Source organism: Phyllobates terribilis, unplaced genomic scaffold, assembly GCF_046119375.1.
Source record: "Phyllobates terribilis strain yellow unplaced genomic scaffold, ASM4611937v1 Scaffold_5__5_contigs__length_657084704, whole genome shotgun sequence".
NCBI classification, from domain to species: domain Eukaryota; kingdom Metazoa; phylum Chordata; class Amphibia; order Anura; family Dendrobatidae; genus Phyllobates; species Phyllobates terribilis.
The window spans coordinates 396887269-396914357 of record NW_027362765.1 but is presented as its reverse complement, the minus strand read 5'-3'; the positions used below and the strand labels follow the sequence as shown (position 1 = coordinate 396914357).

The following is a 27089-nucleotide window of genomic DNA, read 5'->3' as shown; positions in this document are numbered from 1 at the left end:
AAGAAGATTATGGTCAGAGAGTGGAAGGGGAGAGTTAGTAAAGTCATGTACTGAGCAAAGCCGGGAGAAGATCAGGTTCAATGTGTTCCCGTCTTCATGTGTAGGAGAATTAGCAAGCTGTGAAAGGCCGAAGGAGGAGGTTAGTGATAAAAGGTGAGCGGCAGATGGGGAAAGAAAATCAACAATTGGGATGTTAAAATCTCCCATGATTATCGTGGGGATGTCGCAGGATAGAAAATTTGGAAGCCAGGCGGCAAAGTGATCCAGGAACTGACGGAAGGGCGATAGACAACCGCCACTCACAGGGGGAAGGGCCGGTAGAGTCTGACTGTGTGGGCCTCAAAAGAAGGGCAGATAAGGGAGGGTACTGGTACTGATCTGATGACTCCCACTTGCTTCTCGTCAGGTCGTGTAGTGGTTCTGCAATCCCAGCCAGCAAAAGGGCCGATCCAGGTGGATACAGGACCAGACAACCTCCGTTCCACAGACCAGATTATAAGGGCCTGCCTGAGGATCAGGTATCAAGCGGGGACTCTTGGGGTTCACGAAAGGGAGCACACCATCATGGTGCCCACCACCCCCATCCTCTGTATCACAATTCCCCATTTGTTATTTTTAATAAAAATCATGATAATGGGAAAAAAAAAACATTGCCAAAAATGTTTGAAAAATACATTTAAACACAAAAGCTGACTTAAATAAGTCATTTTTGAAGAAAGCAGCAATATTTGTACAATTTTAGGCAATTTCTTGTCCCATGAACACAAGTGCTGCTTAACTGATAGATAATGGAAAACTAAGCATTTTCACAATTGGATGCACTTAAGATAAAAACGAATTGCTGCTGTGCAGAGATAAGATGATAATTCTGCCCCTGCTGCATCGTGTGCTTCTGTCCAGCCGTGTAAAGGGGCTTTAGCCGATTGTTGGCACGTGATGTTTGAGTTTATCCGACTGAAAGAGGGAGGTTATAGGGGATTGTCCAGGTTTGGCAGCAAAGTCTGCAGTCACTATGTGACAGCGTGTGAATCCTCACATCGCACACAGCACGAGCTGGGAGGATTCTCCAATGCAGATAGAGACTGAGCAGTCGTGTGACCGCAAGTATGCGATATCTATACTCCTAGCCACATTCCGACTAGACATGCGCGGCCTCACTGCGCACATCTAAACGGATTGCGGCCAGAAGTATGAATATCGTATACTTGCGGTCACACGACTGCCTGCTCTCGTCGTCAGCACCGGAGAGTCCTCACTGCATGGGATTCACTTTTCTGATAAGTCTGGACAACCCCTTTAACCTCTCTTCTTCTGTCAGAAGAATTGAAACAGCACATCCCGACAATCCGCTAAAGCATCTCTACATGGTCACACAGAAGCTTTGCACACAGGGCTGTGGAGTCGGGAAGCCAAACTGAGCGTGTGCATAAAGCGCGGCACAGCCTCGCTACTGAGCGTGTGCATAAAGCGCGGCACAGCCTCGCTACTGAGCGTGTGCATAAAGCGCGGCACAGCCTCCCTACTGAGCGTGTGCATAAAGCGCGGCACAGCCTCGCTACTGAGCGTGTGCATAAAGCGCGGCACAGCCTCGCTACTGAGCGTGTGCATAAAGCGCGGCACAGCCTCGCTACTGAGCGTGTGCATAAAGCGCGGCACAGCCTCGCTACTGAGCGTGTGCATAAAGCGCGGCACAGCCTCGCTACTGAGCGTGTGCATAAAGCGCGGCACAGCCTCGCTGCTGAGCGTGTGCATAAAGCGCGGCACAGCCTCGCTGCTGAGCGTGTGCATAAAGTGCAGCACAGCCTCACTACTGAGCATGTACATAAAGCGCGGAACAGCCTCGCTACTGAGCATGACAAAGAGCGGCACAGCCTCGCTACTGAGCATGTACATAAAGTGCGGCACAGCCTCGCTACTGAGCATGTACATAAAGTGCGGCACAGCCTCGCTACTGAGCATGGACACAAAGTGCGGCACAGCCTCGCTACTGAGCATGTACATAAAGCGCGGAACAGCCTCGCTACTGAGCATGTACATAAAGTGCGGCACAGCCTCGCTACTGAGCATGTACATAAAGTGCAGCACAGCTTCACTACTGAGCATGTACATAAAGTGCAGCACAGCCTCACTACTGAGCATGTACATAAAGTGCTGCACGGCCTCACTACTGAGCATGTACATAAAGTGCTGCACAGCCTCACTACTGAGCATGTACATAAAGTGCAGCAGAGCCTCGCTACTGAGCATGTACATAAAGTGCAGCAGAGCCTCACTACTGAGCATGTACATAAAGTGCAGCACAACCTCACTACTGAGCATGTACATAAAGTGCAGCACTGCCTCGCTACTGAGCATGTACATAAAGTGCAGCACAGCCTCACTACTGAGCATGTACATAAAGTGCAGCACAGCCTCACTACTGAGCATGTACATAAAGTGCAGCACAGCCTCACTACTGAGCATGTACATAAAGTGCAGCACAACCTCACTACTGAGCATGTACCAGGGGAGGAGTCCTGAGGAGATAATTTGCATATTCCCACTGCATTTTGGGGTAAGTGAAGAGTCTCCGCAAGCTCAAAGAACACTGGATTTTGGCTGTTGGAGCTGAAAAGAGGACATCGGTAAACCAGGGGAGGAGTCCTGAGGAGATAATTTGCATATTCCCACTGCATTTTGGGGTAAGTGAAGAGTCTCCGCAAGCTCAAAGAACACTGGATTTTGGCTGTTGGAGCTGAAAAGAGGACATCGGTAAACCGCGCTTTTTTTTTAAGCTTTTTTCACTGTTTTCAGAACATTAACAATAAGAACATGGAAGAGTCCAGGAGCCATTTGGTGAGCTGCATATCCTGCTACATGTTCACAGACTTGCCAGTGGAAAAGCCAAACTTCACATGCCAGAAATGCAAGCTTGTGTCCCTGTTGGAGGAAAAGTTGCGAAATCTAGAAGAGAGGTTAACTACCTTGAAAATCATTAAGGAAGGTGAAGAGTTCTTAGACAGAGCAGAATTATCTCTTCATGATTCAGAAAGAGAAGAAATTCGAACTGCACCTGACGAAACAGAGGAATGGAAGCATGTGACCCACAGAAGCCGGAGGATCGAGAGGCAGTCAGCACCCATACTGCTCAGGAACCAGTACCAGGCTCTCTCGCAGGAGAACCATGAAGAAATACAGCAAAATAAGACTTTGCCAGCAATGAATAACCTTGTAAGCCCTCAGAATCCTCCTGGATGGAGAAAGAAGAATGTTGTGAAGAAAAAACGGAGAGTGGTGGTCATGGGGGATTCCCTGTTAAGAGGAACAGAGGCCGCTATCTGCAGACCAGACATAACCTCAAGAGAAATGTGCTGTCTTCCAGGAGCAAAAATTAAAGATGTGTCTGACAGGATATCAAGACTCTTCAGACCTACAGATCACTACCCATTCCTGCTAATACATGTGGGGACAAATGACACCGCAAGAAAGGACCTGGAAACCATCTGCAGTGACTTTGAAGACTTAGGCAAGAAAGTGAAAGAATTGGGAGCGCAGGTGGTCTTCTCATCCATCCTCCCAGTGGATGGCCATGGAACAATGAGGTGGAATAAGATTCTACAGGTGAACAACTGGCTACGTCGATGGTGCCGTCAACAAGGATTTGGATTTCTGGATCACGGAATGAATTACCTATACGATGGACTACTTGCTAGAGATGGGGTGCACCTTACGAAGACTGGAAAACATGTATTTGGAAGTCGCCTTGCTACACTCATCAGAAGAGCTTTAAACTAGAACAATGTGGGAAGGGAAGCAAAAGGCCAGAAAAAGACATACAGCTGACAAATACTATTGAGATCTCTGCTACTGGAAGTGGAAAGGAAGAACAAAGACAAAACAATTTAAATAATAAAAATATGGGAGGAAGAGAAACCAATCACAAACTAAAATGTTTTTATACAAATGCACAAAGCATGGGCAACAAACAAGGAGAATTGGAACTACTAATGCAGGAAAAGGAATATGATGTCATTGGAATCACTGAAACTTGGTGGGACGATACACATGATTGGAATAAAAGGCTAAAAGGATACAACTTATTTGCAAGAAACAGACTTGATAAACGAGGAGGAGGTGTTGCATTGTATGTTAGAAAAGCGTATATCTGCACAGAGATTGAAGCTTCAGAGACTGGGAGTTCTGTGGAAACTGTTTGGGTAAGAATACAAGGAGAGAACAACGGAAAGGACACCATTGTAGGCATTTACTACAGGCCACCTGGGCAAGCTGAAGATATGGATGAACTCTTTATGTATCAAATGACCAAGTTCTCCAAAAAATATGACGTAGTGGTCATGGGAGATTTCAACTATCCAGACATTTGTTGGGAATCTCTCTCAAGTAAAACTAACAGGTCAAGCAAATTCTTATCCTCTCTTGCTGACAACTTTATCTTCCAAAAGGTAGGGGAGAAAACAAGGGGATCTGCTACTTTGGATCTAATCCTTATAAACAGGGAGGAAATGGTTGAGGAGGTAAAGGTGGCTGGGACCCTAGGAGGCAGTGATCATGCTATTATAGAATTTTGGATAACTAGAGGAGGAAGACATGTGAAGACTCAAACTTCAAGGTTAGATTTTAGAAAGGCAGATTTTAAGAGACTCAGAAAGAGAATAGGAGGGATCCAATGGCTGGATGTCCTTAAGGACAAAAATGTCCACGAAGGATGGGAAATTTTTAAAAATGAGATTCTCAAAGCACAATCGTTAACAATCCCGAAAAGTAGGAAGAATGGGAAGCATTTAAGGAAACCAGGATGGATGAACACAGAACTTAAACACATGCTAAAAAGAAAGAAAGAAATGTTTATTAAATGGAAAGAGGGAGGCATATCTAAAGAAGATTATAATGCAGTCTGCAGATCCTGCAGGGCACGTATCAGGTTAGCTAAAGCTGACAATGAATTAAGGCTTGCAAGAGATGTCAAAAGCAATAAAAAAGGATTTTGGGGGTATGTCAAAAGTAAAAGAAAAGTCAAAGATGCTATAGGATTTTTACAGGATGAAAATGGAGAAATGGTAAGAGAGGATGTTGAGAAGGCCGAACTTTTTAATTCCTATTTTGCATCTGTTTTCTCTCAGAAAGAAAATGTAACATCAACTGATCTTCACTGTCCTTTTAAAGGAATAGAGGAATCCAAGTTATCTGTAAACAGAAAGATTGTGAGGGAATATTTAGCTAACATAAATGAGTTCAAGTCTCCAGGTCCAGATGAATTACACCCCAGAGTACTGAAGGAGATCGTAGAAGAAATTTTAGAACCACTCTCCATAATCTTTGAAAATTCTTGGAGAACAGGAGAAGTCCCAGAAGACTGGAGAAGAGCAAATGTTGTTCCTATCTTCAAAAAGGGGAAGAAGGTGGACCCAGGGAACTATAGGCCGGTGAGTCTGACTTCTATACCAGGAAAGATCTTTGAACAAATTATTAAACAACATGTATGTAAGTACATGGATAAGAATGAAGTGATTAACCAGAGTCAGCATGGGTTTGTAACTAACAAGTCATGTCAGACTAACTTAATTTCCTTCTATGACAGAATCACTGACTGGGTGGATCAGGGAAATGCTGTAGATATAGTATATCTTGACTTCAGCAAAGCATTTGACAAAGTATCTAACACCATCCTTATTGAAAAAATGACCAAGTATGCAATGGACCAGGCAACTGTTAGGTGGATTCATAACTGGCTTAGTGATCGGACTCAAAGGGTGGTTGTAAATGGCTTCACATCCAGCTGGATGAATGTCTCAAGTGGGGTACCACAGGGCTCCGTCCTGGGACCTGTATTGTTCAACATCTTTATCAATGATTTAGATGAAGGAATTGAGGGTAAACTGATTAAATTTGCTGATGACACAAAGCTAGGAGGGATAGCTAATACTAGAGAAGAGAGAGAGAGGATTCAAAAAGACCTAAATAAACTGGAGCAGTGGGCAGCAACCAACAGAATGGTTTTTAACAGGGAAAAATGCAAAGTACTACATCTGGGCAATAAAAATGAAAAAAGCATATACAGAATGGGAGGAATAGAGCTAAGCAACAGTACATGTGAAAAAGACTTAGGTATACTAATAGATCATAGACTAAACATGAGTCAACAGTGTGATGCAGCAGCAAAAAAGGCAAATACAATTCTGGGATGTATTAACAGAAGCATACAGTCTAGATCACGTGAAGTCATTATCGGTCTTTACTCCTCTTTGGTCAGACCTCATCTGGAATACTGTGTACAGTTTTGGGCACCACATTTTAAAAAAGACATAGATAAACTGGAGCAAGTTCAGAGAAGAGCGACCAGAATGGTGACTGGTCTGCAAACCATGTCCTATGAGGAACGGTTGCAGGATTTGGGAATGTTTAGCTTGCAAAAAAGAAGACTGAGAGGAGACTTAATAGCTGTCTACAAATATGTCAAGGGCTGTCACATTGTAGAAGGATCATCTTTATTCTCATTTGCAGAAGGAAAGACTAGAAGCAATGGGATGAAACTAAATGGGAGGAGACACAGATTAGATATTAGAAAAAACTTTTTGACAGTTAGGGTGATTAATGAGTGGAACAGGCTGCCACGAGAGGTGGTGAGTTCCCCTTCAATGGACGTCTTCAAACAGAGGCTGGACAGACATCTGTCTGAGATGATCTAGTGAATCCTGCTTTGAGCAGGGGGTTGGACCAGATGACCCAGGAGGTCCCTTCCAACTCAACCATTCTATGATTCTATGATTCTATGTACATAAAGTGCGGCACAGCCTCACTACTGAGCATGTACATAAAGTGCGGCACAGCCTCGCTACGGAGCATGTACATAAAGTGCGGCACAGCCTCGCTACTGAGCATGGACACAAAGTGCGGCACAGCCTCGCTACTGAGCATGTACATAAAGTGCGGCACAGCCTCACTACTGAGCATGTACATAAAGTGCGGCACAGCTTCACTACTGAGCATGTACATAAAGTGCAGCACAGCCTCACTACTGAGCATGTACATAAAGTGCAGCACAGCCTCACTACTGTGCATGTACATAAAGTGCAGCACAGCCTCACTACTGTGCATGTACATAAAGTGCAGCACAGCCTCACTACTGTGCATGTACATAAAGTGCAGCACAGCCTCACTACTGTGCATGTACATAAAGTGCAGCACAGCCTCACTACTGAGCATGTACATAAAGTGCAGCACAGCCTCACTACTGAGCATGTACATAAAGTGCAGCACAGCCTCACTACTGAGCATGTACATAAAGTGCAGCACAGCCTCACTACTGAGCATGTACATAAAGTGCAGCACAGCCTCACTACTGAGCATGTACATAAAGTGCAGCACAGCCTCACTACTGAGCATGTACATAAAGTGCAGCACAGCCTCACTACTGAGCATGTACATAAAGTGCAGCACAGCCTCACTACTGAGCATGTACATAAAGTGCAGCACAGCCTCACTACGGAGCATGTACATAAAGTGCGGCACAGCCTCGCTACTGAGCATGTACATAAAGTGCAGCACAGATTAATCTAAACTAAAAGCCGAGATCCTTAGATCAGGAACAGAACAGACATTTATAAGACATTGCACATCTTTCCCAAATTCTTACGAAAAAATGTACAACATATCCTGCATTGAACTACTATACCCAATTTATCATATAGGAGTCAGAGTTGGTCCATTTTAAACCGAGCTCACCAAAATGGACACTGACTCCACAGCCCTGCTTACTAAGGAAGCAGCAGGGGCAGAATTATCAGTTTATCTCAGCACAGCAACATTTGTGAAACGGCTTAATTTTCCTTTATCTATTGATCATTAAACAGCACTTTTTTTGTGGGACCCCTTTTAATGTCTTTGCTGTTCAGGAATAGGGCTCCTAGAGGTGACTGCTCATTGAGACTCATCACTATCCCCTCCCCACCATCATTGTACAACTTGCATCTTCCATGACATCACATTAAAGTAGAAGTGATACCAAGCTCTTACCTGCTTCAAGAGTTTCTTGATACCGTCGTGGTCGCCATCAGAAATAGTGTGGGCTTCAAACTCCACATTCACCTCCTAGAAACAAGTAGACTCATAAGTCATATAAATATTTAGAAATATATATTTTTTTATTTTGCACAGGAAAGTTTTAGATGTCACGTAAAGCTACAAAGAATAAGAAAAATAGATTAGCCACTCCAGGATTTCATGCAGAAAAAAAATAATTTATTGTGCAAAACAATTCAGTTTGTTGACATATATTGGCAAGAAACTGAATTGTTTTGCACAATAAATTTATTTTTTCTGCATGAAATCTTGGAGTGTCAAATCTATTTTTCTTACTTCTGGAGTGGTATCTTATTTGTGCACCCTCTAAGAGTGCCACGCAGCCCTTCTTTTACTTAATTAAAGATACAAGGGCGCAGCTCTCTCCATTCATTTTTAGGGGGAAAAAACGAGCAGGTCTTACTGGCGGGACTTAAGACCCCCCCCTGTTCTTGAGGTTGGTGCAGGGCCCAGAGGTGGGATGATTTTGACAGATTTATGCCATAAAAGGTGTCTGATAAGAATACCACTTTACGATAGGGCTGCAAAGAGAATTTATGTCACGCCCCCAAAATTGCATACAATTGATTCTCATTGTATTGAAGTTCAATGACTATTTAAAGAGGATCTTTCACCAAATTTTTCATGTTGAACTTGACACGATGTAATAGAACTGAAAAAAAGTTTTTTTCCTTTATATTTTGCCTCTCTATTGCGAAAATATTAGCAATAAAAGTATCTAGCGCCTACAGAGTTAACGTTTCTTAAGTCCAAGTGGGCATTATCACAGAGATTTCCTTAGGGGCGTGTCCTTCTGCCCCCTCTATGAGGCTGACCAATCAGAAGTAGGCAGCAATACTAAGGGGGAAGAAGAACACGCCCCCACCACAGCCCAGAGCAGGTTTCTGAGAGTGTGAGATGTAATGATACAGCCCTGATCTAACCACTAGTGCCCTAGCAATGCCCAGGGCACCCTAGCAACGCCCTCAATCCTGTTGAGAGATGAGATCTGACTGGTTGCTATGGACAACGTAAAATATTTCCACAGCCTGCAGTGCAATAATAGTCACCAGCCCCTCACCTCGTGCAGCTCCTCATCTTCCTCGGATTCCTCGTCCTCAATGTCGTCAGACTCGTCCTCAATGTCGTCTTCTCCCTCCATCTCCTCCTCCAGGTCTTCCTCCTCCTCTTCGTCGTCCTGTCTCCGCTGCTGTGAGGCCACAGCTCTCCGCTTAGCGCTGGACGCCATGCTGCTCCGTCTTCCCGCAGGCCCGGCGTGCTCAGAGCGGAAGTAAACAGGAAGTTCACCGGGTTCTACCATTCATCAGCTGGGGGTGTGCAAACCGGTATTTGTCACCTTATCTGCTACATTGTACTGTGTACAATGATTGTTATGAAGAGACTCATCGTCTGACGGCATATAAAGGCATTCATTTTTTGTTCTACCCTGGACTTCTATGGTATATGACGTAGACACCCCTTATTCATAGTACAGATGGACGGGCCCACAGGCGGCGCACGAGAAGGCGGTGAGTGCGCGGCGCCCGCAGTGTCAGTCTCCTCTCACTCTGCTACTGCTAATGAGAATAGTATTCTCTGCCCATAATCACCACGGGTTTTTTTTTACCCGTTTTTGTCCCTTGTGGGCGGTTTACACACGTCAGCCCTGCTGCAGGCTGTATACTGATTTCCAGCACTTCTAATGGGATTGTACCCTTCTCTATCCCATCTATGGGGTTTTGTGACACTCTTTAGGGCCGATCTGCAGGTGTAGGAGGGGTTGGTGCCCTTTTTGGGGCCCATCTGCAGGTGTAGGAGGGGTTGGTGCCCTTTTTGGGCCCATCTGCAGGTGTAGGAGGGGTTGGTGCCCTTTTTTGGGCCCATCTGCAGGTGTAGGAGGGGTTGGTGCCCTTTTTGGGGCCCATCTGCAGGTGTAGGAGGGGTTGGTGCCCTTTTTGGGGCCCATCTGCAGGTGTAGGAGGGGTTGGTGCCCTTTTTGGGGCCCATCTGCAGGTGTAGGAGGGGTTGGTGCCCTTTTTGGGGCCCATCTGCAGGTGTAGGAAGGGTTGGTGCCCTTTTTGGGCCCATCTGCAGGTGTAGGAGGGGTTGGTGCCCTTTTTTGGGCCCATCTGCAGGTGTAGGAGGGGTTGGTGCCCTTTTTGGGGCCCATCTGCAGGTGTAGGAGGGGTTGGTGCCCTTTTTGGGGCCCATCTGCAGGTGTAGGAGGGGTTGGTGCCCTTTTTGGGGCCCATCTGCAGGTGTAGGAGGGGTTGGTGCCCTTTTTGGGGCCCATCTGCAGGTGTAGGAGGGGTTGGTGCCCTTTTTGGGCCCATCTGCAGGTGTAGGAGGGGTTGGTGCCCTTTTTTGGGCCCATCTGCAGGTGTAGGAGGGGTTGGTGCCCTTTTTTGGGCCCATCTGCAGGTGTAGGAGGGGTTGGTGCCCTTTTTTGGGCCCATCTGCAGGTGTAGGAGGGGTTGGTGCCCTTTTTTGGGCCCATCTGCAGGTGTAGGAGGGGTTGGTGCCCTTTTTTGGGCCCATCTGCAGGTGTAGGAGGGGTTGGTGCCCTTTTTTGGGCCCATCTGCAGGTGTAGGAGGGGTTGGTGCCCTTTTTTGGGCCCATCTGCAGGTGTAGGAGGGGTTGGTGCCCTTTTTTGGGCCCATCTGCAGGTGTAGGAGGGGTTGGTGCCCTTTTTTGGGCCCATCTGCAGGTGTAGGAGGGGTTGGTGCCCTTTTTTGGGCCCATCTGCAGGTGTAGGAGGGGTTGGTGCCCTTTTTTGGGCCCATCTGCAGGTGTAGGAGGGGTTGGTGCCCTTTTTTGGGCCCATCTGCAGGTGTAGGAGGGGTTGGTGCCCTTTTTTGGGCCCATCTGCAGGTGTAGGAGGGGTTGGTGCCCTTTTTTGGGCCCATCTGCAGGTGTAGGAGGGGTTGGTGCCCTTTTTTGGGCCCTTCTGCAGGTGTAGGAGGGGTTGGTGCCCTTTTTTGGGCCCTTCTGCAGGTGTAGGAGGGGTTGGTGCCCTTTTTTGGGCCCTTCTGCAGGTGTAGGAGGGGTTGGTGCCCTTTTTTGGGTCCTTCTGCAGGTGTAGGAGGGGTTGGTGCCCTTTTTTGGGCCCTTCTGCAGGGGTGGGAGGGATTGGTGCCCTTTTTTGGGCACTTCTGGAGGGGTTGGTGCCCTTTTTGGGCCCTTCTGCAGGTGTTGGAGGGGTTGGTGCCCTTTTTTGGGTCCTTCCGTAGGGATGGGAGGGGTTGGTGCCTTTTTTTGGGCCCGTCTGCAGGAGTGGGAGGGGTTGTTCATGACCTTTTTAAGGGCCCATCTGTGGGAGTGGATTGTTCCCCTTTTCAGACCCTGTCCGCAGGGTTAATACCCTCCTAGGTCGTCTGCTTGGTTCTTTGGACCCATCTGCAGGCTTCCCCTGTCTGTGGGGACATGCCTGGGTCTGTGTGCAGCCCTGTGTGCTCATATCTACAGCCTGCCATTATTTTGTGTCCTCACTATTCCCGTCCTTGCTGCTATTTTATTTTTCCCCGTGTGGAAAATTTACTGATCCGCACCACTTGGATATTCACTAGAGTAGGACCCCGGTCCATCAGCCTCATAGGTAATTTATTACTTACCAGATAGGAGTCGTGGGACCCACCTTCTGCCTCCCGGCTAATCTAAAGAAGAGCTGCAGATGCCGTCAGGAGGAGGTTCTTCCGGCTGTCATCCAGCGGCCACAGATTCCAGCCGTGACTGATGGACCGGGTCCTGCAATTATACATCCCTTCTTAATATTGACTAGCATTTAGTCATGCCCTGAGCTCCTGTGATCAGCACATCCCATTTTTGGCCTTTGTCAGTGGCAAATATTAATAGGATTTAGATTTCTATTTTGTTCATTCACTTTGAAATTAGTAATCGATAAAAATTATTTATTACCATTTCTATTTTTTAAAGCCATTCTTACTTTCAAGCATTTTTTCCACACTTGTCTAAACACTTTGCACTGTTTTCTATGTCAACGCATAGGAATACAGTGGCAGACGATGGCCATGGATGTTGTAAAAAAAATAAATAAATAAATAATAATAAATGGTCCACCGTGTGATATAATTTTTTCCCTACAGAGTACAACACTTTTTTTGTGTACAGTAAAAAAGAAAAATCTATGGCAAGATATCAATCAAGTGTATGCAGGAAGAAAAGGACATTTTAGGTTCAGATTTAGTGCTTTGGGTGGAGGCATATGGCCATATTGCAAGAACAGCAGTTCTCATTATCATCACAAACTGGATTATAATGTGTGTTAACACATCTATATACAGCTGATAACACAAGATCCACCATTCACAATAAGTGATATCACAGCTCACCTCCTCCTCCTGTACAATGACTGATAACTCTATATACAGCTGATAACACAGGATCCACCATTCACAATAGGTGATGTCACAGCTCACCTCCTCCTCCTGTACAATGACTGATAACTCTATATACAGTAGATAACACAGAATTCACAGTAGGTGATATCACAGCTCACCTCCTCCTGTACAATGACTGATAACACCTCTATATACAGTAGATAACACAGGATCCACCATTCACAATAGGTGATATCACAGCTCACCTCCTCCACAGCCCTTCACAATGACCTCTGCAGAAATCATGGAGCATGCTCACAACAATCTCCTATAGAAATCAATAGGTTGCCTTCTCCTGTATGTCCATGTGGTTGCTGCACACCTCAGAGTAGCAACTCAGACAAGATGTCTGTCCCCGTAATCTGGACAAGGGTTTAATATATCGTTTATTTTTAGAGGTTATCCTGCACCTTTTACACCTGCAGAGAGGCACTACTGATGTGGCGTCCATCAGGTATTGTGCATGCGCCTTATTCTACTTTTTAGGACTGATGGGCAATAAGTGACGGCTGTACTTGTGACTTAGCAGAAGGGTAACAGATGCCGCACTGGCTGTGACTCTCACCACCCAGTGTGGAGGTAAGAGGCGTTGGATAACCTCCACCTTCTTTCTTTGTTGCCAAAATGCAATTGTTTATTCCTAAACAACAGGACCCGATGGGGATTAGTGACCCTGAGTATAGCGCTAGGTTGCAAAAAAAAAGTTTGGATAAACTTTTGGATTTTTTATGTCTGTCCTGTTGGGGCCGTGTTACCTTGTGGGTTGCAAGGTGACCCCATTCCTTGACAGCAAGCTGCAACGTGACACCATAAAGTGACTGTGTCATGGCCAAAGTCGAATAAAACTTACGTCTCCTCCCAAAAACTGCAAACCACATTTTTTACGCCTTTTTGTTAAGTAGTAAAACATGAAAACAATACTAAAACTAGTCGTACTGGGTCAACCTCAAATGGAAAAATTAATAAAAATTAAAAAAAAAATTGATATGGCTCTAGGAAGACAGAAGAGAAACAAAAGTGAAAAAAAAAAAGGAAAAACGTCAAAGGGGTTGACAAAATGAGATGCTCTGCAGAACATTAGTGATATTGTGAGCCCTACACGTTTCTTGTATCAGCGGGGCGCAGCACGTGGCGCGTTATCAGCCGGCAGTGGCCTCGCCTCACTTTTCTCCTTACTCATCGTAGCCGTATATACATCTGCGGTTTGTTGGTTTTTAAAGCCACAGACCCTTCTTTCCAGCACAAGGTGCAGACCCTGATACTGTCGCTTTGTATTTTTCAGTCCATAATGAAAATTTTGCTACTAAAGGAACCAAAAAGTGGTGACGAAGCCTCGGATCCTTATGTACAGGTGAGAAACTTTTTACAGTTTTTGAAACTTTTTGCACAGATATTACCTTTTGTGCCCAGGGATATTGATCCTATGAGGGTACATCATGGGTGGAGGGGGTCCACCTTTTATGTGTCCTTGTAATACTGGACTGTCAGTCATCTGAATGGCGGATCAAAATCGGTAACGTAAGTCTATGGGTCCCTGAAAAAAATCGGGCCACACCCGGATGACATCCAATTTTTCACGGACTGTCAGAAAGGAGAAGGTGGAGAATTTTTTTTTTTAAAAAAAAATGTATTTCTCCACATACGAGAAAATCGGATGACACTCGTACCACATTCTGATCAGAATAATCGGTCCTTTTTTCTCGTACGTGGAAAAATCAGACGTCTAAGTGAGTCCTAAGAGTGATGGGACTGGAGCTGGACCACCTTTATCTAAAGTGTCTGGGGGGTTTAGGTGATGTTTTATGATGTGGAAATTTCACGCTGAATAATTCACACAAAAAAATAACTGATTTTTGGCCTATTTTTTTTTTTATTATTATTATTCTTCTGAAGCCGTTTTCCAGTGTGGATTTTGATAATTTTTTAATATAAGATGTGGTTTTTGTCACATTATTTGTGGCGAAAACCTTCCCCCACAAAGCCGTGATAAAACCCCCCTCCAAAATGCTCATTTTGCAATAATTTATGCGCCAAACCTTGCTAAAGAATCGACACGACATGTGATCTCTGGGAGCCTTTTTCCCGTTCAATTGAATGGGAATAATTTTGCAAATAGATTTAAAGCATTTTTTTTTTTTTGGAGTCAGAATCTGCGCCAAAAAAAGCGTCAAAGAACTTCATAATCCTACGGTAGCGTTTCGCCATACTCTGTGCTTTCTCACTGGCTGACGGCTATATTTCAGGGGGAGTTTCGCAGATTGTTGAGCTTTATCAGGGGAATCACTTTTCACAGGGGCTTCTACCATGATGCATCTCATGCTTCTGCACCAGGGGTGCTAATTTGGCAACATTTGGTCTTCTGGACCCCTTTTGTCCATACCTGGAGTATTGGGGTGAAAAAGAGCAAGAGAGGACCTGGAGTCCTGCAATCCAGGAGGATGGATGGCATATGTGCCAATGTTATAGGGCTCCATAACTAATTCCTACTGGTTACTCCTCCATACTGTACTGGTCAGGAAAATGCAGTGTGAATTAGTTCCATCAACGTCCTGAAATTCATTAATGATCTCGCTTTCTTTTCCTTCCTAGGAGTTGTCCTCACACGGATATCAGACGACGCTAATCCCCGTGTTATCCTTTACCTTTGTGTCCCTGGAGCATCTCTCCGACAAGGTATAATCTGACTTTATTCTATTACCGACCCTAATCCAGCTTTCCCTGGTCATTACGTTTCGTTTGGTGGATGAAGACCCCCGTAACCTAATATTTACTGCAACGTGAACCCCCCCAAAGGGCTAATGTAACGCCCCCCTCACTAGCAGAAATCCCCGACACCTTGGACAGCATTATATTTTTCATAATACAATGAACACAGCTGCTATTACAGCCCCATGCAATGGATGTCACCCAGCTTTTCCAGACTCCTGAATGGCCAATCTGTCTACCTTTCAGTTGTGCAATCCATAGATAGAGGATTTGCTATTCAGGAGTCTGGGAAAGCTGGATGTCAGCTACTGAAGTTCTGCACTGCAATCCCACAAAAAATGTCTACCATCTTTCCAAGACACCTGAAAGGCAAATTTGCATTAGCAGACCAAATATTGATGTCTAGTATGGTAGATTTGACATTTAAGAGTCTGGAAAAGCTGGATGTCAACCACTTAAGTCCTCCATTACAATCCCTCAAGTTCTGTCATTCATCTTCCCCAGACTCCTGAATGGCAAATCATCTTTGGATCACATATTGTTGTCATTTTAAAGCAGATTTGACATCCAAGAGTCTGGAAAAGCTGGATGTCAACCATTAAAAGGTCTCCATTACAGTCCCACAAATGCTGTTATCCATCTTTCCAAGATTCCTGAATGGCAGATCCGATTATTTTAGTAGTAATTCATCCCTGGGTAGTAGATTTGACATCCGGGAGTTTGAGAAAGCTGTATGTCAACCAAAAAAAGTTTTCCATTACAATCTTACATATGCTGTCCCCCATCTTTTCCAGACTCCTGAAAGGTAAATCTGTCAATTTTTGTAGTAATGCTTCCCTGGGTAGCAAATTACTGTAGAATAAGGCAGATTTGACATTCGGTAGTCTGGGAAAGCTGAGTGGCTACCGCTGAAGATCTCTAATACTAAAGAGAAGATTTAGCGACTGCAGCAGTGGAAGTTTAGCATTACTTGATGACCGTTTTGCTCCTAAGTAGAAAACGTCTTTGATTTATTTTTTCCTAAGGGGTTGCCCAGAATGATAAAAACATGTCTTTCTTTCAGAAACAGTGCCACCCCTGCCCACAGGTTGTGAGCAGTATTGCAGCCCCATTCACGTCAGTGGATCTGAGTTGTAATACCAAACACAACCCGTCGCTTCCTGAAAAAAAGCTGCCATGTTTTTTTCCCAGTGGCTGAAGGAAAAATTAATAAATAAAAAAATATTATTATTTATATTAATTTATATTTCATTTTGTACTAAAAATAATTTATTATATAATAAATAATTCTTAACATAAAAATCACAGTACCTTCTCTGTAAGATGGATCCTATTTTGGTGACTTTTACAGATTGGTAGATTTATATCTATATTTGTTATTCATCCAGGGCGTAGATAAAGTGAATTCTAAGGCTGAATTTGTGCTTTATTCCTTTTATTTCCTTTTCAATACTTTATTGTAAGCTCACTCATCCTGAAAATTATGCGGGTCTCATATTCACCAGTCCAAGGGCGGTGGAAGCTGTGAAATTATGTCTGGAAAATAGGAAAGAAGGTGAGTCCCGAGAATACTGTTTCCATAAGAGATGACATGAATGTGGTGTATTTATTGGGATCTGTCAGGTGCTCATTCATTTCACCCACGGTACAGGAATTCCTGATGACCAAACCGGTCATTATTCGGAAATTCGGACCTCACACTGCAGCCATTGTAGGGCACATGTCATATTTCATGACTTTTGACACTACTAGAATATAAGGACTACATAGTGCAGCCTCCATTCTCCAGAGAGGATACAGGAACTTTTCTCTGTGTTATCACCCCAATCACAGCCTGACACTGTCATCTCTCCCTTGTACAGTCTACAGTGTCTCCAGAAAAGATACAGTAATTTTTCTCTGTTAGCATCACAATCACAGCCGGTCACTTTCATCTCTCTCTTGTACAGCCTCTAATGCGTTTAAAAAGAATACAGGAACTTTTCTTTGTGTTATTACCCCACTGTCGCTATCATCACTCCCAGATTCAGTAACTTTTCTTTGTGTTATCACCCTAATCACAGTATCACTATTATCATTCCTTGTACAGTCTCCAGAGAGGATCCAGGAACTTTTCTCTGTGTTACCACCTCAATCACAGCCTGTCACTGTCATCTTTCTCTTGTACAGTCTCCAAAGAGGATACAGTAACGTTTCATCTGTGTTATAACCCCAGTTATAACCTGTCGCTATCATCACTCCGTTGTACATCCTCCAGTGTCTCCAAAGAGAATACAGCAACATTTGTTTCTGTTATCTCTCCAGTCATAGCCTGTCGCTATCATCACTCCCCTGTACAGTCTCCAGAGAGGATACAGAAACTTTTCTCTGTGTTATCACCCCAATCACAGCCTGTCACTTTCATCTCTCTCTTGAAAAGCCTCTAATGCGTTTAAAAAGAATACAGGAACTTTTCTTTGTCTTGTCACCCCAATCACAGAGTGTCACTATTATCATTCCCTTGTACAGTCTACAGAGAGAACACAGGAACTTTTGTCTGTGTTATCATCACAATCACAGCCGGTCGCTTTCATCTCTCGCTTGTACAACCTTTAATGCGTCTAAAGAGGATACAGGAACTTTTTTTTGTCTTGTCATCCAAATCACAAACTTTCACTGTCATCTCTCCCTTGTACAGTCTCCAGAGAGTATACAGGAACTTCTTTGTCTTATCACCCCAGTCATAGCCTGTCACTGTCATCTTTCCCTTGTACTGCCCCCAGTGTCTTCAGAGAAGATACAGGAACTTTTCTCTGTGTTATCACCCCAGTCACAATCACAGTCTGTCACTTTCATCTCTGTCTTGTACATGTATGGTTTATTTAGGATTTTATGGTAGTGAGAAGGTTGCATGTCCCATCAGAGGAGGCAGCTGGCAGAGGCACTTCACCTTACGTGAGGCTTTTTGGATTTTGACTTTAAACACTAAACATCCTCAAGGTATGAATTTTAAAAAGTGATTTATTCTTTATTTATTAGTCTCAATTATTTTTTATATTTTTTTAAATGTTCTGTATCGCTAAGTATTGTTTTGTTCCGTCATTGGTTAACATACACTGTTTTCTAATTTGTATGTGATTGGTGCCATCTAGTTTAAAACGAGACTCCCATGATTTATTTCATATGCTGTGATTAAGGGCGTCTAATGCGTCAGTGTTTTTAATGCAAGAGACTAGGAGGGTCACTGAAACCAAGAATCACCTAGCTACCACTTGCCCACTTAAAATATGAAGAGAGCAATCTCTGGAGAAGGACATCATGGTTGGAAGAATAGAACGAACAAGGCGAAGAGTAAGACCAGCAACCCGATGGCTTGATACAGTCAAGATAACGACGGAGAAGACCCTGGCGGACCTATCTAGGTTTGCACAAGATCTATCTTCCTACAGATCGTTCAATCAAGTCGCCATGGTTCAAGATCGGCCTTAAAAAAGAAAAAAAAAAAAGGTAGCACTATCTGTGCCGAGTTTAAATTTTTGCTAGAGACAGGTAGGCAGTACTATCTGTGCCTATGTTATATATATTAAACAGTATCTACATGGGTTTTTTTTTACACAAAAGCAGAGAGGCAGTACTGACTAAGCCTACCAAATTTTTAGAGAGTAACGGGAAGGCAGTACAATCTGTGCATCCATAACTTATAGACAAAGTGGGGCTATAATGCTATGTGTCCGCAAATTTTTATAGAAGATAGGGAAGGCAGTAATATCTGTGCCTGCATGATTTTCTGGGCATAAGCACTTAGTAGATACCCCCTCGGATAGGTTGTCACATCCTTATATATAAAGTATATAGTGATCCACACCAGGCGTCGCTGTGCAGATACTTGTGGAAGAAGTGATGTGTAATACAGAGAAGAAAATGTCTCTGGAACAATTGAGCGTCTTCCTCATCCGTCCGTCGCTCGTTCTGCTTCCTCCCTCGGCTGACGCTTGTTTACATGATCAGCATGGTTTCATCGGGGATTGATGCCATCTGTTTAAATACACGGGTATGTTTCCAGTAGACAATTACCCTGTGTTGTAAATGAAGTCAATCTGAAAACCCTCTCTTTGTATTTGCTTTTTTTTTTTTTTTTTTTTCTCTGTATTTCAGTCACTTTAGTTAAGGACCTTTTTTTAATTGACCGTGTTAATTCGACGTTCTTTTAAGTACCTCCGGCACTTTGCTGGCATCTAATCCCTACACTTGGTAATAGCCGAGTTCCAGAGCTCTCCAAGGAATAAATAAGTTTATCACCCTACAAGACTGTCTTAATATATGTTCCCAAACTATGGATTTTAGTTTTTTGGGGTTTTTTACGGTACATCCAGCGTCGGGGTATGTTCAAATTTGGCAATTTTTTGCAGGTTTTTTTCCACTATAAATAAACAGGGAAAAATGCTGAGTACTTTACATACGTTTTCGATTCATTTTTGACACATTTTGATGCGCTTTTCATTACGGGTTTTTAAGTGTCGCTGTCTCACTCTTCCTCCTCTCGATGATGCAATATTCTTAAAAAAAAAGCTGGAAAAATGCATGTAAACTTTCAACTGTTTTTACTACAGTTTTTAAGATGATGATTGATCTCCATGGGTAAAAGATGCAACAAAAATTGTGAAAGAATTGACGTGCTGCGACTTGGAACGCAAGGAAAAAATACGCAACATGGGCTTGAGATTTTAGAAATCTTCGTTTTGCTGGTCCTGTAAAATATTGTTTTTTTTTACGCAGGAAAATACTTGTAGAAATAAAATGCATCAAATGCGAACAAGTCCTACAGGATCTTGTGATGTGTTGTAGATAGATGAAGGAGGAAGTCTGAGACTAACACTGAACCTTCAGAGCTTTATACAACTTGAAAGGATGCTCCTGTACCAGGGCTTATAGATAAGTGTCTGATTGTTGAGGGTCCTGCCAACGCTGTAGTTCGCCATCTCCGTCAGTTGTATAATCTTTGAATAGAGTTGTAGAGCACGTACTTGGATGCCAATTTGGTCAGGCAGGAGGACATGAGACCACATCTTGGTGATTGGTGGGGGTCCCGGTGATCAGACCTCCAACGATCACATAATTATCCTGTGGAAGAGCAGATCTGGCCATGGCTTGCCCAGTTTTAGATAGAAACTGGTTTGACTTTTTCACCACTGGACAGTGATCAGGAAAGCCACCACATCTGGCAAGACGTTCCTCTTCAAGAGAATAGCATTACATGGGTTGGCCGTGTCCGCCATATTGAGAGCTGTTTGCTCAGGCTTATAAATAAGGAGTCCTTACCAGGCACAAGACCCCCTCATTTCTAACCCCTTTAACCTCCTCTACTCCTGGAAAACCAACTCCACTTTTTAAAGAAATCGCCATTAGATTTGTCAACATTGTGTCAGATTTCCCGGGTATCGAAATCTTGAAGCGGTGCCATGGGGTTTGACTTCTCCGTAGAGCCTTTTCCTGTCCAAATCCATGGCAGTCTTGCATCCCAGAGCTCGCCATGTATTGATGGCATTACAAGGAGTTGTTCCAAGATTGTATCTAGGATTGATGATTACTTATTGATCGTTGTAAGTGGGGTACCTATTGATCGTTGGGGCGCCAGAGAGCCCTATTCGGAGGATCCGATCTTCAAGTTATCCCCTGGCCGCAAGTAGAGATTGTGAAAATCGGAAATTCGTGATGTGTTCGAAAGTCTGAAGACCCTTTTTGTCTGCAAGGAACTGCAATATAACCAAAAGGAGAAGACTAGGAATCAGGGTTGAAGGCATATTCCCACCTCTGGAACAGAGATCCTCGGACCACCGTCTGGCTTGGAGCGGTGGTCAATGGTGTGAATGTAGAGGTGGCTGAAGCATGACTTCCATTTGCAAATTTCCCCTCCTGCACGAGAAAGAAGGCTGGCTATCGGAAGTAGCTCATTTCTGACCTCATACGGTGTCTTTCAATGTGATTTTAGATACTGAGCTAAACCAGTGCCTCCTCCGATAGGAAAAGGGCACCATCTGCAGACAGCTGTTTCGGGATTCTTGTTGTATAACTCGCTCTGGATCTGTACATTAAGACAGACCCCATTGACTTTTACTGAGTTCCCGTCAAGTTTTCTGTATTTTTGACAGTAAGAATATGACGACATTCATGCAATCAAGAAGCCTGAAGTAACCTCTGATGGCGTACCCCTTAACGCCAGTGTGAACAGAGCCTTACCCGATGTCCAGTGTTGAGCAGCGTGTTGCATACACACTCCACATCACAAATACTCCCTCCGTGTTTCCCGTTGCGTGTCGTCGCCACAATAGATATTAAACTCTTCGAAGACAGCCGCCCTACTCACAAACTCCATTGTCCGTAACCGTTCCGTGCCGTCTATACATGGTGACATTTTCCAATAATCCCATCATGTCAACTCCTAATTAAATAAAGATAATAGCATTTTGTTTTCAATTATAATGTCCAACTCCTGGAATTATTGTAAATTAACCTCCTTGGAAATTGTAATATTGCAGTCTCATTTAGGGTTTTAATTAGGCTTTTGATTTATTTTTTTTTTTTAAGCTGAAAAATCGCTCTCCATGAAATCTTTAATCATTACTAATATGTAGTACGGGGTTATTACAACTTCCTTTTTTTTTGCATAAAATTAGCCGCTGGCATTTATTTGCCCTCTTCATACTTTCCAGTTTCTCGTTATAAAGCCATGCAAGCATTAACTCTACAAATAGGAGACTACAACTTAGGAAATTAAATGAGGCAATAGGAGAATAAATATATTATCATGAACTAGAGTCAATAATTGTTACGGATCCGGGTGGTGGAACCTCTGTGCCGCGGTGCAAGGAGGGACACAGAGGGGCGTAACTAAGTATCAACTCAGACCGACCCTGGTCGTTCGGCGGCTAACGACTCTGTGACCCGGGAGGGACAGAACAGAGGGACCAGGTGCTACTCTGGGGACGACCTTGTAAGAGAGCAGGTGGCTCCCACGGGTCAGATGACAGGGACTGACCGGTATAGCGGATGGACACAACAAGCAGGCGGAAGTCTCTGGATTAGCTGACAGGTGGTCACGGCAAGTGACAGCAGGAGCCTCCAGGTAGGCTATCAGGTGGTCACGGCAAGTGACGGCCAAGCAGGCTGGAGTCTCTAGGTTAGCAGGCAGGTGGTCACGGCAAGTGACAGCAGGAGCCTCCAGGTAGGCTAACAGGTAACAGGCAGGCAGTAGGCGAGTGCTCCCAGGTGAGCAGGTTAACAGGCACGGCAGGTAGCAGGCAGGTAACTGGCAGGTGCTTCCTGGTAAGCAGGCGGACTTGACCATAGACAGACTGGCGGGTTGAACGGAAGACAGACTGTCGGGCTGGAGAGTAGTCAGGCTGGCGGACTGGAACAGTAGTCAGGCTGGCAACTGGACCTGAGGGCTGAAGCAGAGATAAGTATACTGTGCATCAACTATTGCTTGAGCACCTCCATTTTGGAGGAGGTGCCTTATATATGGGAGGTCCTCCGGCTATTGGCCGGGGACTCCTTAGGACGGCGCGCGCGGCCCCTTTAAGAGAGAGGGAGCGCGCGCGCCCTAAGCACAGTGCCCGGGAAGCAGCGCGCACCGACAGCAGCAGCAGGAAGAGGAGCGCAGGAGGACGCCCCGCGGGAAGGTGAGAGGGACGGCTTCTCTGCCTGGCAGGGGGCAGAGATGCCGATGCTACAAAAATGGAGTGAAAAGTTGGTATTGAGGTCTACTATTGGCCAGAAGGAGGTACAAGAGGATCTTTTCTTCTGGGAACTGGTCATCTATAGAACAACCTAAGGCACGGCCATCGAAAATAGTAGTCAACCACAATATAATGACCTACGTTGGGAACCACACTGAATGCTACAACGCCCTTGACTCTCCCTTGGCCGGCAGGGGTAAAATGGAGTATCTCCCATGCCCAGGAGGAGTTCATTGTAGTGCCCACTCCCATGTTCTCCAGCAGCCCCAGCACTACTTCCAAGGGAGGTTACATGAAGCGCCAGGCTACGCATGTGTCCCACCGCTCCATCCTAGTCCATTATACTGATAAAAATAGTTCCATTTTACTCCCAACCACTAGAGAAAGAGGGGGGGCACAAGAACCTCATTCTGGTGATTAGTGTCATCCACAACAGTTTATCCAGGGGATAGGTGATATTTTGCTTAATGTTTAAATAGTCCTGTGGTTCAACTGGATAAAAAAAATTGATCCATGGGACATGCACCATTGACTTGAAGAAATTTCGAGTTTGCATTGTAGTGGTCTTATCTATCGGTGGCCAGGTTTGAAAATCAAGTCACCCAATGCTAATGCTAGAAGATCAGCCAGGCTTGTAGGACACTAATCCAAGAAGTTCTAACCTATCTTCTCCTAATTCTACATTGTAAACTTTTCTCATACTTGTCTTTGTTGACGGCCATGTTGCCGGATATGGCCTTTTATCTGATGTCTCTTTACAGTCTTCTAGTACTTGACCTGCTAACGTCATATTTACTGTTGAGGTCAATCTATCACCAGTTTGGTCAAAGCTAGAGATGAGACATATTTGTTCCTTTTAAAGACTATGTACATTTTCACACCAATTTTTTTTGTTTTAAATGCAGCTTTCTAAATCTGCATTAAAACTTTTTTTTACCATTTTGCTGTTGCAAAGTGTCTTAAGTCCTTGTTCTTGGCAAAACAAATACGAATCTATTTGAGTTCCTGGTTCTGACGGCTCTCTCAGCTCTCCCTTCTCTGTGTTAGAGATAGCAGCAGGGAGGAGGTAGTACATAGATCTATGCCTCTTGGATCAGGAAGAAAGCATGTGTAGCCTCGGGGAGGGTAGAGAAAACAGGCTGTAGAGAAGGAAGAAAGCTAAGTACATGAAGAAAAAATTACTTCGGGATGGAAGCTGTGCTAATATGTGAGCTGCCTACAGCATCGTGGAATCTCACTATACTTACTTCCAGCCTATATTACCGAGAGACACTCCCACAAGACAAAAAAAATAAACTTGGATCAGGCTGCAAACTACAGATAAGGGGATCTGAAATTGAATGAAGGGATGAAGATTGCAACTGCAATTTTGTTACCTAAAAATAACCACTAATATATGTGAAAATTATTTTTCCATGTCAAGTGTCCATAGCCTTTTAAGATTTTTTGAGTTTTATTTAAAAAATTTTTTTTACAAACACTTAAATGGAATAAAATAGCAAAAAGAGTAACATTAACCTTACCAAAACCATGCCACTCCTGTGCCAAGGCTTCCCTGTTCCTCCACTGGTCTGTTTGCCCAGCTCTAGCAATTTCTTGCTACCTCAACTCGTGACCGCTGCTGCCAATCACTGCCTGGAGTGATGGAAGGGTGGTATAAAGACATCACCACTGTGAACAAGTGATTTTAGTGATCCCGTAGTGTCAACAGATCTGAGCCAGGTAGTCAGGAGACCGGCAGAGCTACTGCAGATTGGTGAAGTGAGTATTACACCTTAATTTACCTTTTTTTTTTTTTTTTTTTTTTTTTTTTCAGCTTGGGAACATTCCCTGAAAGAGAAATGGAATCGCAAGTCCATCTACGTGGTTGGGAAAGCTACTGCTGCCCTGGGTAAGTAGTCATGAGGGCCCGGGCATTACTGAAAGTCAACACCACCAAACAAACAGGACACTTGTAGAGCATTGAGTTTAAATCTCTTAAAAATTTTAGGTACTTAAAATGGACCTTAAAATTGTCTACGTTGTCAGGAACCTGAGTAACTGGGCTCCTTTAGTTTTGGGCCTTTGAACATTGGCCATTTTTCTAACCACTAGGTAATCTCTTAACCAACATTGTGATATTTATTTTTTTTTATTAAAATTTCTAATTAATGGCAGTGAATAGAAACCTTCTTGTTAATGTCTGGAAGTTAATCAATGAAAAAAATGTTCTCCCACAAGAATCCTCATCGGCTGAAATGCATGGAGGTACTGTTCAATTCCTCTGCAGCCCCACCCATAGAAAATATGGGTCATTACACAGGCACGGAAATGCTCATTCCTCCAAACCAACAAATACTTTGTATACTTAGCTCCACTGTGTAAACAAAGGAAAAAGTCTGTGCAGTCTCAGGGAGGGCAGAGAAGATGTGCAGTCTCAGGGAGGGCAGAGATGATGTGCAGTCTCAGGGAGGGCTGAGAAGATGTGCAGTCTCAGGGAGGGCTGAGAAGATGTGCAGTCTCAGGGAGGGCAGAGAAAACAGGCTGTAGATAAGGAAGGCACATGAAGAGGAAATACTTGCAGGATAGAAGCTAACCTATTATATAAGCTAATGAAGTACCCTGCTCTTCACTCTAGCTAATAGAGAATTGAGGACTCCTCTGTTTTAAATGGACCATTAGAAAGAGGGTTTATTAAAGCTGACCTCCTTTTAAGGGTTTGTTACATTAACCTGATTAACTGGGCTCCCGTAGCTTTGGGCCTTTGAACATTGAACATTAGCAAATTTTTCTAACCACATGGTAATCTCTTAAAAAATATATCACAATGTTGGTTATTAAAATTTCTGATTAATGTCAGTGAATAGAAACCGTCTTTGTAATGTTTAGAGGTTAATCAATGAAAAAATGTTCTCCCACAAGAATCCTCATCTGCTGAAATGCATGGAGGTACTGTTCAATTCCTCTGCAGCCCCACTCATTGAAAATATTGGCCATTACACAGGCACGGACATGCTCATTCCTCTAAAACAACAAATACTTTGTATACTGAGCTCCACTGAGTGAAGAGAGGGCAGAGAAGATGTACAGTCTCAGGGAGGGCAGAGAAGATGTACAGTCTCAGGGAGGGCAGAGAAGATGTACAGTCTCAGGGAGGACAGCGAAAATAGGCTGTAGATAAGGAAAGGAGGAAAGCACATGAAGAGGAAATATTTGCAGGATAGAAGCTGACCTTTTATATAAGCTAATGAAGCACCCTGCTCTTCACTCTAGCTAATAGAGAATTGAGGACTCCTCTGTTTTAAATGGACCATTAGAGGTTTTTTTTAGCTGACAGCTCCTTTTAAGGATTTGTTACATTAACAAGTCTTATCATGTATCCACAGGATGATATGATTTATGATCACTGGGCTGCTGAGAATCCCACTAAGAATGGATGTCCAGTGTGAATGAATTGGTAGTGCGCATGTGCGACCACCATTCCTGTGTAACGGTGGTCGCACATGCTCACAATGGCTCCATTCACGGTGTTTCTTATGATAGTGGGGGGGCTCAGCGGTCAGATTCTCATCGATAACATTATAGATACAGTAGGCAATAAATGCTGTTTACAGGACTATCCCTTTAACTGAGATGTGTGAGAAAATAAAAAGTTCTACTCTTAATATCTTCCTAGCCGGCCTTCCGCTCTCTCTCCTAGAAGAGCCATCTGATAATGATCTGCCTTGCGGCCTCTGAGCAGTCTTCTAAATACGCATAATTTCATCTCTCCCTTTTCGTGAATTATTGATCGATGCATCCACTCCATCAATTATTAAATAAACGCTTCTTACAAAAATAATAATAATAATAATAATAATCTTCGGAATCTCTTGTGTGTTGAGATTTTTTTTTTTTAATGAGCCGAGTGACGGATGTAATCTGTGGGTTGCATAATATTCCGGCGCTCGGACGGGGGATAATAATCTTGTATCATGGCATTTGTAAATTAGGAGGGATTTTTTTTTTAAATTAGAGATGATAATTTTAAAAAAAAAATTCTGGGGCAAGATTGAAGATTGTGATTTTTTTTTTCTATTTTTCTGCAGTATCTTCTGTCCTTGAACCCTAGCCTGGCGGAGTTAATTTGTTTTCTAACTACTCTTTAACTCCGGCACACAGGCTGTTTTATGTTCCTTTTAAAGACGCGCGATAAAGCTGTCACCTCTGTGCTCTACTTCAGTCATTATACTT

General features: G+C 43.9%; 2 protein-coding genes across 4 annotated transcripts in view; one reads left to right on the top strand and one right to left on the bottom strand.

The window, feature by feature from the left end:
- The window catches only part of BCCIP (BRCA2 and CDKN1A interacting protein), a 43538-nt gene extending 34146 nt beyond the window's left edge, over positions 1-9392 (bottom strand). The window contains exons 1-2 of one of the 2 annotated variants that reach the window (XM_073685048.1): positions 9140-9392; positions 8014-8088 (exon numbers count right to left, since the gene is read on the bottom strand). In XM_073685048.1, coding sequence (XP_073541149.1) covers positions 8014-8088; positions 9140-9379 — 315 coding nt within the window. In that variant the 5' untranslated portion in view covers positions 9380-9392. The remainder of the gene's footprint in view (positions 1-8013; positions 8089-9139) is intronic. The other variant, XM_073685049.1, reaches the window with a different exon arrangement.
- UROS (uroporphyrinogen III synthase) overlaps positions 9366-27089 on the top strand; it is a 32950-nt gene continuing 15226 nt past the window's right edge. Inside the window, exons 1-5 of one of the 2 annotated variants that reach the window (XM_073685055.1) lie at positions 9370-9587; positions 13739-13807; positions 15046-15129; positions 16627-16717; positions 24694-24768. In XM_073685055.1, the coding sequence (XP_073541156.1) occupies positions 13745-13807; positions 15046-15129; positions 16627-16717; positions 24694-24768 (313 nt within the window). In that variant the 5' untranslated portion in view covers positions 9370-9587; positions 13739-13744. Of the gene's footprint in view, positions 9588-13738; positions 13808-15045; positions 15130-16626; positions 16718-24693; positions 24769-27089 lie in introns of both variants that reach the window. The other variant, XM_073685056.1, reaches the window with a different exon arrangement.